The sequence below is a fragment of the Haliotis rubra genome, unplaced genomic scaffold, assembly GCF_003918875.1.
Source record: "Haliotis rubra isolate DU_JTF1 unplaced genomic scaffold, ASM391887v1 Scf862, whole genome shotgun sequence".
Taxonomy (NCBI): domain Eukaryota; kingdom Metazoa; phylum Mollusca; class Gastropoda; order Lepetellida; family Haliotidae; genus Haliotis; species Haliotis rubra.
The window spans coordinates 112063-125608 of record NW_025767593.1 but is presented as its reverse complement, the minus strand read 5'-3'; the positions used below and the strand labels follow the sequence as shown (position 1 = coordinate 125608).

At 42.8% G+C, this 13546-nt stretch overlaps 1 protein-coding gene across 1 annotated transcript in view; it reads left to right on the top strand.

The window, feature by feature from the left end:
* LOC124262974 overlaps positions 1-13546 on the top strand; it is a 152182-nt gene that overhangs the window by 38560 nt on the left and 100076 nt on the right. The window contains 2 exon segments of the mRNA XM_046697591.1: positions 2486-2683; positions 3338-3529. Of these exon segments, the coding sequence (XP_046553547.1) occupies positions 2486-2683; positions 3338-3529 (390 nt within the window).

Genomic DNA, 13546 nt, shown 5'->3' with positions numbered 1-13546 from the left:
CACCTGACAAGGCGACTCCCCATCTGTCCAGGTGAGATAATGTATGACAGTGAGGCGAAGAAATATACCTGACAAGGCGGCACACCAATCCCCAGGTGTCCAGGTGAGATAATGTATGACTGACAAGGACGACACATCTGTCCAGGTGAGATAATGTATGACAAGGCGACTATACCTTACATCTATCCGGTTGAGATCATGTATGCGGTGACAGTGAGACAATGACATATACCTGACAAGGCGACTCACCCATCTGTCCAGGTGAGATAATGTATGACAGTGAGACAAAGACATACACCTGACAAGGCGGCACACCCATCTGTCCAGGTGAGATAATGTATGACAGTGAGGCAAAGGCATACACCTGACAAGGCGGCACACCCACCTGTCCGGGTGAGATAATGTATGACAGTGAGGCAAAGGCATACACCTGACAAGGCGGCACACCCATCTGTCCAGGTGAGATAATGTATGACAGTGAGAAGAAGACATATACCTTACAAGGCGGCACACCCATCAATGCAGGTGAGATAATGTATGACAGTGAGACAACTAAATATACCTTACAAGGCGGCACACCCATCTGTCCAGGTGAGATAATGTATGACAGTGAGACAACAACATATACCTGACAAGGCGACTCCCCCATCTGTCCAGGTGAGATAATGTATGACAGTGAGACGAAGACATATACCTGACAAGGCAACTCCCCCATCTGTCCAGGTGAGATAATGTATGACAGTGAGACGAAGACATATACCTGACAAGGCGACTTCCCCATCTATCCGGTTGAGATCATGTATGACAGTGAGACAATGACATATACCTGACAAGGCGACTCACCCATCTGTCCAGGTGAGATAATGTATGACAGTGAGACGAAGACATATACCTGACAAGGCGACTCCCCATCTGTCCAGGTGAGATAATGTATGACAGTGAGACGAAGACATATACCTGACAAGGCGACTCCCCCATCTGTCCAGGTGAGATAATGTATGACAGTGAGATGAAGACATATACCATACAAGGCAACTCCATTATCTGTCCGGGTGAGATAATGTATGACAGTGAGACGAAGATATATACCTGACAAGGCGACTCACCCATCTGTCCAGGTGAGATAATGTATGACAGTGAGATGAAGACATATACCTTACAAGGCGACTCCATTATCTGTCCGGGTGAGATAATGTATGACAGTGAGACGAAGACATATACCTTACAAGGCGACGCCACTATCTGTTCAGGTGATATTATGTATGACAGTGAGACAACGACATATACCTGACAAGGCAACTCCACTATCTGTCCGGGTGAGATAATATATGACAGTGAGACAATGACATATACCTGAAAAGGCGACTCCCCCATCTGTCCGGGTGAGATAATGTATGACAGTGAGGCAAAGACGTACACCTGACAAGGCGACTCCATTATCTGTCCGGGTGAGATAATGTATGACAGTGAGACGAAGACATATACCTTACGAGGCGACTCCCCCATCTGTCCAGGTGAGATAATGTATGACAGTGAGACAACGACATATACCTGACAAGGCAACTCCCCCTCCTGTCCAGGTGAGATAATGTATGACAGTGAGACGAAGACATATACCTTACAAGGCGGCACACCCATCAATGCAGGTGAGATAATGTATGACAGTGAGACAACTAAATATACCTTACAAGGCGGCACACCCATCTGTCCAGGTGAGATAATGTATGACAGTGAGACGAAGACATATACCTGACAAGGAGACTTCCCCACCTGTCCAGGTAAAAATGTGTCACCGAGGCGGTGAAAGGGTAATCCCATATGTAACACTTGATCACTTTTTAGAAGCTCTTGTGCATTCAAAACAATTTTCAAGAAGATGCTGCATGACGTCAGCGCAAAATAACACTTGACTTTACTCTTGACCTCTAAAAGTTAGTGATGACGTGAGGAAAAGAAGACAAATATACTTTTCAATACCGTGGATGAGTTTACCTGAATATGAACAGTCACAGTGACAGGTGATAATTTAGTTATTTTGTTTGTTGACGTGAAACGTTTGTGATATTTTAAATTGGACATGTAGATATCTACAAACAAACGTGGCATCAGAAAGCAACAAAGAGTTATATCATGTAATGAAATGTGTGATATATAACATTATATGATCAAAATTTCTTCAGGCAGTAATTGCTCTAATTAGTAAACTGCACAGCAAGTTATTATGTTTAAACCAGCTCGTTACATGATTATGTTTGGCAGTTTCGTCAACTACATCTTCTCTTATGCTGCTGAGAAGAATGACTTTCTATATTTAGTTCCAACACGTGCAGCACGTGTTGTGGTCAGTGTGGTCTGATGTGGTCTGAAGTCATCATATTAGTTGTTCGAGAAACACCATTTGAAGAATGCATTTAGTCATGTAACGATGCCAAGTGGGGTGTAAATAACAAAGGGTATTCATGTTTTACACCTTCATGTCTTTCAGTTGTTGACTGTGGGCCTGTGGAGGACATCGCTGGATTTAACAAACCTAACCTAGCAACGATTGGGTCAACGTTTGGGAAATCATTTCAGTTCAGTTGCAGAACAGGGGCGACGCCATCGGGAGTTTCCACTGAAAATAGCAACACTGTGAGGTGCCTTCAAAATGGTCGATGGGGATTCGGTAATCTCACCTGCATAGGTATGTGTTGCTTGTGGGACGTTGCTTACTTGAAGCAGAAATTAAATCAAAATGGAAATGTAAAAAGTTGAAAAGTATGTTTTTCATTCATATGATTATTATTAGATGACTGTTTTAACCTCCGGGAAATACTTATGGCGTGACAATAGATTGAGATGAAGTGACTATCACAGGTAAATTGCTGCTGTGGCATCTATCTTGAAGTATAATCAGACATTTATACATTTACATATAAATATGTGAATTTACTAATATTGTTGAAGTTACCAAATACAAATAAATTTATCTTTTTTCAATAATCCAGTGAACTTGTGTGACGTTTTATGTTGCCCGTGTCTGTGGTTTGTGCATGTATGTTTAGCGTACGAACGTGCGTGCGTGCGTGCGTGCGTGCGTACGTCTGTGTTTTGGAAATGTGCCTTTAGAGAGTGTATTTGTGTTTTCTGTGTGGTGTTTAGCAATGTTCCAGTGTAGGAATTACATCAATAGAGGTATTGACGTAACAGTGTGTACTGATGGGAAAATATGGAGAAATCTGACGTTTCATATTAACTTCTATCGGTATACCACCCCAACGTATACTCTTTTCATCTCGCAGAAAAAGTTTCCCATTACATGATTAAGATGGTATAGTGTGATTTCTATATTTATCAGCTGCGACGTGCCCGGATCCAGGTACTCCCGGGGGATCGGAGCAGATATTTGACAGCTACGAGCAGGGCAAGGTTGTGGCTTACAGGTGTACAAGACCTGGATTCACACCTGTTCCCGATGACAACCGCACCTGCGTCTACTCAGACACCGCTAAGTCAGCATCGTGGAGTGGAAGTGTTCCTGTGTGTGAAGGTAATCACTGAATGGAAGTGTTCCAGTGTGTGAAGGTAATCACTGAATGGAAGTGTTCCTGTGTTTGAAAGTAATCACTGAATGGAAGTGTTCCAGTGTGTGAAGGTAATCACTGAATGGAAGTGTTTCTGTCTGAAGGTAATCACTGAATGGAAGTGTTTCTGTGTGTGAAGGTAATCACTGGGTGGAAGTGTTCCTGTGTGTGAAGGTAATCACTGAATGGAAGTGTTCTTGTGTGTGAAGGTAATCACTGAATAGAAGTGTTCCAGTGTGTGAAGGTAATCACAAGACGGAAGTGTTCCTGTCTGTGAAGGTAATCACTGAATGGAAGTATTCCTGTGTGTGACGGTAATCATTGAATGGAAGTGTTCCTGTGTTTGAAAGTAATCACTGAATGGAAGTGTTCCAGTGTGTGAAGGTAATCACTGAATGGAAGTGTTTCTGTCTGAAGGTAATCACTGAATGGAAGTGTTCCTGTGTGTGAAGGTAATCACTGGGTGGAAGTATTCCTGTGTGTGACGGTAATCATTGAATGGAAGTGTTCCTGTGTTTGAAAGTAATCATTGAATGGAAGTGTTCCAGTGTGTGAAGGTAATCACTGAATGGAAGTATTCCTGTGTGTGACGGTAATCACTGAATGGAAGTGTTCCTGTGTGTGAAGGTAATCACTGAATGGAAGTGTTCCAGTGTGTGAAGGTAATCACTGAATGGAAGTGTTCCAGTGTGTGAAGGTAATCACTGAATGGAAGTGTTCCTGTGTGTGAAGGTAATCACTGGACGGAAGTGTTCCTGTGTGTGAAGGTAATCACTGAATGGAAGTGTTCCAGTGTTTGAAGGTTATCACTGAATGGAAGTGTTTCTGTTTGTGAAGGTAATCACTGAATGGAAGTGTTTCTGTTTGTGACGGTAATCACTGAACGAAAGTGTTCATGGGTGTGAAGGTAATTACTGAATGGAAGTGTTCCTGTGTGATGGTAATTACTGAATGGAAGTGTTCCTGTGTGTGACAGTAATGACCGAATGAAAGTGTTCCTGTGTGTGAAGGTAATCGCTGATTGGAAGTGTTTCTGTGACTGAAGGTAATCACTGAATGAAAGTGTTTCTGTGTGTGACGGTAATCACTGAATGGAAGTGTTCCTGTGTGTGACAGTAATCACTGAATGGAAGTGTTCCTGTATGTGAAGGTAATCATTGAATGGAAGTGTTTCTGTATGTGAAGGTAATCACTGAATGGAAGTGTTCCTGTATGTGAAAGTAGTCACTGAATGGAAGTGTTCTTGTGTGTGAAGGTAATCACTGGATGGAAGTGTTCTTGTGTGTGAAGGTAATCACTGGGTGTAGTGTTCCTGTGTGTGAAGGTAATTACAGGCTGAAGCGTTCCGTTGTGTGAAGGTAATCTTTGGTGGAAGGGTTCCTGTGTGTGTGAAGGTAATTACTTGCTGGAAATGTTCCCGTGTGTGAAATTAATCACTGGCTGAAGGTGTTCCTGTATGTGAAGGTAATGACTGATTGGAAGTGTTCCTGTGTTCGAAGGTAATCACTGAATGGAAGTTTTCCCGTAATGTGAAGGTAATCACTGAATGGAAGTGTTCCTGTGTGTGACGGTAATCACTGGATGGAAGTGTTCCTATGTGTGAAGGTGAGCACAGGACGGAATTGTTCCTGTGTCTGAAGGTAAGCAGAAGACGCAGGTGTTTCTGTATGTGAAGGTAATCACTCGATGGAAATGTTTCTGTCACTTTGCCAAGACGGGTTGTATATTGTGTTATAATGGGCCCGGTTTTATCCCTCGATGAAGTGTTCCTGTGTGTGAAACTAATCACTGGATGGAAGTGTTCCTGTGTGTAAAGGTAATCACTGAATTTAAGTGTTCCTGTGTGTGAAGGTAATTACTGGCTTGAAGTGTTCCTGTTCGTGAAGGTAATCACTGGGTGGAAGTGTTCCTGTATGTGAAACTAATCACTGGATGGAAGTGTTCCTGTGTGTAAAGGTAATCACTGAATTTAAGTGTTCCTGTGTGTGAAGGTAATCACTGTGTGGAAGTGTTCCTGTTCGTGAAGGTAATCACTGGGTGGAAGTGTTCCTGTATGTGATGGTAATCACTGGATGGAAGTGTTTCTGTGTTTGAAGGTAATCACTGGGTGGAAGTGTTCCCTTGTGTGAAGGTACTGGATGGTAGTGTTTCTGCTTCTGAAGCTAATGCTGGGTGGAAGTGTTTCTGTATGGGAAGGTACTCCTGTGTGGACACGGTGTAAAATGTGTCCACCACACCCCATTGCTGGCTGTAAAAGGTGACCGAATTCTGCAAGCTGTTTGCCGTGGGCTGCGCCCTGGGTCTGTGGAGGACAGGAGTCTGGCGGGAGGGTAGAGAAACCAGGACCAGTTGTTGCTGTTGCCCAACACACCACTCACTTCACCAAGACAGGTTGTAGAATGGGCCCGGCTTTATCAATCGGCTGGTTTCGCCAGGACCTATGCAAAGTGAGTTTTGTTGCACATATTTGATATATTATTTGGTCGTGGGCCAATCTGGCCAATTTGACTTCTGTGTTCTGTATGTCTTAAGGGATCTGTTAAGGGCAGACACAGCCTGACCTATACCCTGTTTGGCAAAAATAGCTACCTGTGTCCATTTTGCTGGAGTATAGCATCCCTGTAACCCTGGTGTTTGTAGATGGCTTGTCACTTCATGGTTGGTGGCTAGCAGGAATGTTGAATATTTTCCTTCATCATGGCTATCCCAGAATTAACAGGTCTGACCCACAACTTAGAGAAGGTATGTCGATACTGATACTGCTATTTCCTCGGATGATGAATCCGTACACAGTTCTGATTATAGGCCACGTTTTCTCGATGTAGAAGGTGTTGATGGTCTATTCCTCAAAATCAACCCTTTTGTAATTTCAAAATCAATAGAAGGCATTTGTGGCAACGTGAAGAATGTTACCCGTCTCCGCTCAGGTTCCTTGCTAATGGAATGTGTACGGAGACAAAAGTCTCTAAATCTGCTCAAAGCACATCATTTTGCAAATACTGAGATTGTTGTCTCAGTGCACAAAACCTCAAATTCATGTAGAGGCATTGTGCGTGACCGTGCGAAGTGTCTCTCAGACATGTATGAGGAGGAGATTGCAGCAGAGTTGAAGAATCAAGGTGTAACATCAGTGAAAAGGTTCAAGGAAAGATGGTGGCAGAATTATAAACACTTAAACCTACCTTTTCAGATTTGCACTTTCAAAGATACCTTTTTCAATCAAAACTTGGTATTTCAACATTGGAGTTGATGTGTATGTACCAAATCCACTCCTGTGTTATAAATGTTAACAGTTTGGACATGGAGCAAAATCTTGCCGTAATTCCCAAGTTTTCTCCCGCTGCAGTAGGAAACATGACAGTACAAACTGCACAGATATCATCAAATGTACAAACTGCAGCGGCGACCACATGTCATTTTAAAAATCATGCCTGTATTATGTGAACCAAAACAAAATCCTAACAATCAAGTACTCTAAAGACATTTCGTTTATAGAAGATAAGAAACTGGTAGAGAAGGAGTCCACTTCCACTTCTGCAATGTCATACTCTGCTGCTGTTTTCTCCTCACCTCCAAAGGTTGATCAGGGATGCCAAACAGCAAATAACAGAGTCACTAATGTACAGACGATTCTATACGATATTGAGGCTGGGGTCACGTCTTCTTCATCCACATCAGCTTCTCAAACTATCCTGTCTTCTGAAACAACACCAGAAACAACTATGCCTGAGCCTGAAATTGAACCTGAATCCGTTACTGATGTGAAAAGAAATACATCATTTTCAAAAAAGGAAAAATAAAAACTCAATGAAAAAGAATCAAAGGGCTTCAAACATGTTGAGGCGCCTTCACCATCGACTGTTCCTCTGCAGGTTCATAACATCTTTGAACCTCTGGATATGGAGGTCACTCCATCGCTGCCATTACAGAGTAAAGGACCTTCTTCTCGCTCACGATCTCCGATTGAAGCACCATGATCTGCTTGCCAATCTTAATACAATGGAAGTGTAGAGGTCTTCGGAATAATTTGATTAATCTTCAGCTATTAATTCAAGATTTAAAACCATCTGCTGTTTGTTTATAAGAAACATACTTCAAAACCCTAGATAAATATGATTTTAGGCAGTATGAATCATACCACCACTTTTCTCCTCAGGTGATTGTTTTGCTGATGCAGAGCATCCTTCATAGTCCTATTCCTCTCCACATTCTCTCCAGGCTGTTGCAGTTCGTGTGGCATTAAATGTTGTTTTCACGTTATGTTCTTTATACATTCCACCATCGCATTGTCTTCAGCAGTCTGATCTTCACGAACACGAAACCCTTCGAGGCTTGTAAAGGGGATTGATCCCGGCCGTACATAAATGCGACAACGTTGATGTTTATGTTAAAAAAAATACAATTGGAAAATGGGTACGTCGCATACCAAAAATGCTTATGAGTCAGCAGGTACTAACATATTGCCTGTATGATCCGGTATTCTCAAAACTTGTATCATAATATCGTGTCTCACATAACCATTCTTTAGAAATATATTGGGTTAGGCGAGAGTAATATCAAATAACCAGTCGATTTTGGGTAATATCACTTCTTATCATTTGTACACGTTGTTTTGTAAGTGCAGGTGTACAATTCGCCTTCGACGCCGGGTTTAACGAATCATTGCGTGTCCCCGAGATCAGTGTAAGCGATGGTGAAGCAAAATAGTCTTCAATTGATTTTCCGACAATCCGTAAACTATCGGGTAGAAAAATCTTAGCTAGTGAAATTTTTGTATCCAAAGTAATGGTGACCCTGTCGAGACTCACGTAAAACATTGTTTCTCTATGCATATAAATCGTGCAAATGTGATATTTATGATTTTGGGTCTAATAAAGTTTTAACCCCGTTAAAATTTTGACATCGCCTGTTTGTGTATATAATGGAATTTGGTGGCATCATTTCTAAGATGGTTAACACATTATCAAATTTGACGACCAACTGTAAAGTCATATTATTGAGCCTCGGCGGACGCGATAGCATGTGACACACCTTTACTGATATGGGGCTGAAGAGCACACTCCTTCTTTGTGACGGAACGTAAGCCCCGAGTATAATCCCATTATCAGTGTATGAAATAAGGCCCGTCCGACCGCCCGAGACTGGCTAGATTTCTGACGGACGGTCTAAATTTACAGCTATCCATACATCTGAGTGAATTCTTGGTGTCTAGCGTGATTAAATCCATTTTGGGCTGGTAACATTTTGAAGTTACCTGATGTCTGATGTCTGGCTGGGGTTTTGGCCTATTTAATACACTGCCATTATTGATGACTTTCGTCAAATAATGATCCTGATCCTCCGTATATGCATATGGCGAAACAAAGGTGCTAGTTGGCAGCCAGTCTATTTTGGGTGAGATCATCGTTCATTTGTTGTCATTGGTGCAGATGAGAAGGTACAATGTGTTGTTTGCAGTACGCCTGATCTCTACATCGTTTAAATCTCCTTGGCTACCAGCAGCGTCTTCACCAGAGCCTGTAACTTCTTTCTGCTTGTACGTGTTGAAAATGCAAGGTGTACAACTTGCCTTCGAAGCCGGGTTTGTCGAATCCGCGTGTGTCCCCGAAACTGGAGAGCACATTCGTTGCGCATTTTCTAGGGTGATGAGTCCTGGGAAATCAAGCGTTCATTGTCAATATGTAGGGTCACACTCAGATAGCCTATGTTTATTGGTGGCACGACAGCGACAGCGATGGGTCTTTCAGTTACTTGAGAGCAAACAGTGAAAAATGGTATATCAAGGCATTTGTTTACCCGACTGTAATTTGACTAATTTGCGCGTGAGGTACGCTTTGACACAAGACGAGCTCGATCAAATACGACCGCAGCTGATGCATTTGGTTTTGCATTCCCCTCAACTTCGAGTTTCTCGAGGGACAAATGCTGTTTTACCAGGCCGCGCTGGGCAACAGACTGGAATACCAACTCACTTTCAACGACTAAAACAGTGTCATTAAAACGAACGACATGGCCAGCTACACCAGTGACAACACCATCGCTGGAGTTTGACATGGTCACGAATTCGAAACTGCCCCGGATTCGCAACCAGTATGTGGGAAAGATGTCCGTTTTGTATGATCGCGTACTTCAGCACCGGAAGATCGTCATGGATAAAAGCAATATGCTGTGGAACATCAATCGGAATGTACCGGCTCGATCGATGAAGGGCATTTTGATCATTTCGAGTACAAAAATTATAAAACGTATTGGAAACCCGAGATCACCAAAGTGGAAGTGACCATCAAGGGCGTGCCCAATCAGCTGTTCATCCAAGGCATGAGGGCCAACGAACACCAGTGGGACGAGATCCGAAAACTGCCGGCAATAAAGCGGGTGCCGGAAATCAACGCTGTCGTCAAGGATCTCTGTCTCCATGACGTGACAATCTGGATGGATGACTGCAGCACTAACAAAGAGAGACATGCTGACATACCTGGCTTTCTCAGGCTGTCACATGGAGAACAGCGTTTGGGTGCTGACGCAAAAATTCAACTCAGTACAGAAAGACCTCTGGTAACAGACGCAATGGGTGGCCCTGTTCCACTGCAAGTACAGGGATTTGTTTCCTTGCGGGAAAATGACATGATTCTCACCAAACCCGAGCGAGACCGGGTGAAAAAACTGCTGGCTGAAACGAAACACGCCAAACTCCTCCTGAAAATGGATCAACCAGTGGTGTAACTACTTAGCAAAATCAAGCAGCTGCTTAGCAAAACTCAAGCAAACTTCAAGCAAGGTGATATTCGCAATGTTCATTCTTCTTCACCTGACATTCATATCGTTCTGTTTTGATTTTATTATTTTAGATTAAAAACTCGATTAACGTATTGTAAGATGGAGTGTGACGACCTGCTTGAGCAAATGTTATCCAAAGGCAATAAAAGGAGCACCGAGGGTGGTGCGGACAAGCGGGAGAGACCATGAGGTCAGTCATGACGTAAATATACATTCTGCTGAAATGTTGGTCGTACTTGTGCGAAAATCTTGACGCAGATCCGTTCATCGGTCACACCTTGAGCGCGATTCGGTGAGAGATCACTGTAACATCATGATTCTGTACAGAGGCACCAACGCACAACGAGTGCAACTTGACGCTTAGAATAACCCCCAAAACATTAAAAAATCCCCATGGTGTTTCACAACTTCCACGTGTACGATTCTCACTTAATCATGCAGGCCATCTTGAAGATCGACGGCGACATCACCTGCATTCCCAACAACATGAGAAAATACATACATCTCGTTCTCACTGGGCTGACTGAAATTCATAGACAGCATTAAATTTCTGCTTGTGTCGCTGGACATTTTTGTGAAACAGAACGACCCGAATGCCTTCACCATAACAAATCAAAACCGATGCGGCGACTTGACCTCTGCTGCTGAGGAAGGGTGTGTACCCGTATGAACACATGGACGACTCGTCAAGATTCGCCGAAACGCAAATGTCTCCCATCGAATCATTTTACAGTTACTTAATCGAATAAAAAAATAACCGATGATGATCACCAGCATGCCATCGAGGTGTGGGACAAACTCGGCTGAATTTAGGCGACTACCACGATCTGTACTTGAAAACTGAGGTGCTGCTGCTTGCCGACTTGTTTGAGATGTTCAGAAAAACCTGGTCGAAACTGTATAGCCTTTGACCTAGTGTGGTATTACTCCAGCCTGGGGCTATCATGGGACGCATCGTTGAAACAGACTGGTGTAGAGTTGAAACTGTTGACAGAATATGATAATGCACCTGTTTTTGAGAAAGGCCTGCGATGTGGCATTTCGATGGCCACTAAACGGTATGCAAGGCCAACAACAAATATGTGCAGAGCCGCGACCCAGCCAGCCATCAAAACACATTTACTATCTCCCCAAAAACAATCTGTATGACAGGGCCAAGAGTCAGCCCTTGCGATTCTAATGGGCCTCCCATGATGTTGATGTCAATGTTATCACGCCGGACTCCGGCTACATACTGGAAGTCAACCTGGAATACGCTGCAGAATTACACACAGTCGCACTACAGCTATCCATTTGCTCCCGAACGATTGACGGTTGATGCAGACTGGATGTCCGAATATCAGCAAAACCTGCTGGGAAATAACAAACTGGCCGACGTGGAACAACTCGTACCGAACGTAAACCAAATCTATCGTTCACTATCACAACCTGCAGCTGTACCTGTCGCTGGGCATGAAGCTTAAGAAAATACACATTTCTCAACTTCGATCAAAGTCCTTGGATGGAGCCTTACATAAGGTGAGCACGGATTTATGAAAATGGGCCGCCAGCGATTTTTCAAAAGAATCCAGTGAAGTTCATGAACAACTCGGCATTCGGCAAAACCATGGAGAATTTGAGGAAGCGTGTCAATGTGAAATTAGTCAGATCCCATGAAGAAAAAAAAAACTGAGAAAATTCATAGCGAGCCTGGCCTTTAACTGAAACAAGCTATTCCACAACGACTTGGCGGCGTTGCATATGGCCATGAGTCACATCAAGTTCAGCCAGCCCGTATACGTCGGCATGAGCATTCTCGACTTGTCCAAACACTTGATGTACGACTTTTACTACAACGAATTCGAGAAGCAGTATGGTGATAGGTTCGAGGTGTTGTACACCGAAAAAGATTCATTAACGATGGAAATTTGTACCGAGGACATGTACGCAGATATGGCATGAAAAATAGACATTTACGATATGAGCGAATACCCCAAGGAGCACAGCCAAGTGAAAAAAAGGTGTTCGTGAAAATGAAAGAGGAATGTGCAGGGACCCGTATTGACAAGTACGTCAGATTGAGACTTAAGATCTATTCCATCAAGAAAGCCGAGAGCGGCGAGATAAGAAAGGCCAAGGGCGTAAAGAAATGCGTCGTGAAAAAACAGATCAAACATGAACAATTCAAAACGTGAACAAACTTGAAATGAACACTCTGAGAAGTGACAAGCATAGGATATATGGGTTGAGAATGAACAAAACATCGTTGTTAACGATGGATCCAGTTGTATTTAAAGGAGAAATATGAATAAAACAATATAATGGATAAGATTTACTACAGCCCGCAGGGATACTCGAAAGACGCATGAGGTATTTATACCAGCCCGGCGAACACGAGGGTGATAGTCGGCAACGCGTCAAAAATGTACTTGTACATCAAAATGTACAGTATCGATTGAGTGGATATCAAAGAAGGCCAACCCCATTTGTATAGTCTAAAGGACGGACCACACAGGGGAATCATGCGAGAGGAAATATTCATCGTACCCAACGGTACGGTGTTACCTCCCTCACAAAAAATACGGGGAAAAATCAAACGATGGTTGGCGTCGTTTTCTCTATTTTTCAACCATTGATGGGGTATTATTCGACCATAAAGAATGCCAAAGGGGGATGTGATCCAGTACCACCATCGTGTATACTACCCAAGCTATACACATGAATATTTATTAAAAGGCGAAGATCCTCCATTTTGCAGCCCTTGTGATGAAAGCATCACAGTCAAGCATGTCCTGCTTAACTGCATTGTTTTATCCATCACAAATGATTGATATTTCACAGTTTTATCCATAAAGGATCTTTTTTTATTCACGTCCTCATTAATTCTTGTTTTTCTTCAAGGAAATTGATTTGATTCATAAAGCTTGACCATGCTCTGTAATTGAAGAAAAACTGATTTCTATGGATAGTCAACTTCTTTATTGCAATGAGTGCGACGTTTCGGTGTAGGTACTAACACCGTTATCAAGCAAGTGATACAACAATTGAAGCAAGGAGAATATATACATAGCTGCATAGTGAGTATATACAATTAACAAGGTTGATGTACATTGGATATTTGATAAGTCATTACAGCAGAGGAGGTTGATGTACAGAGTGATTGATTGTGATTAGAGTTGAGTTTATACAATTAATGAGTTGACGTACAATAGTTGTGATTACAAGCA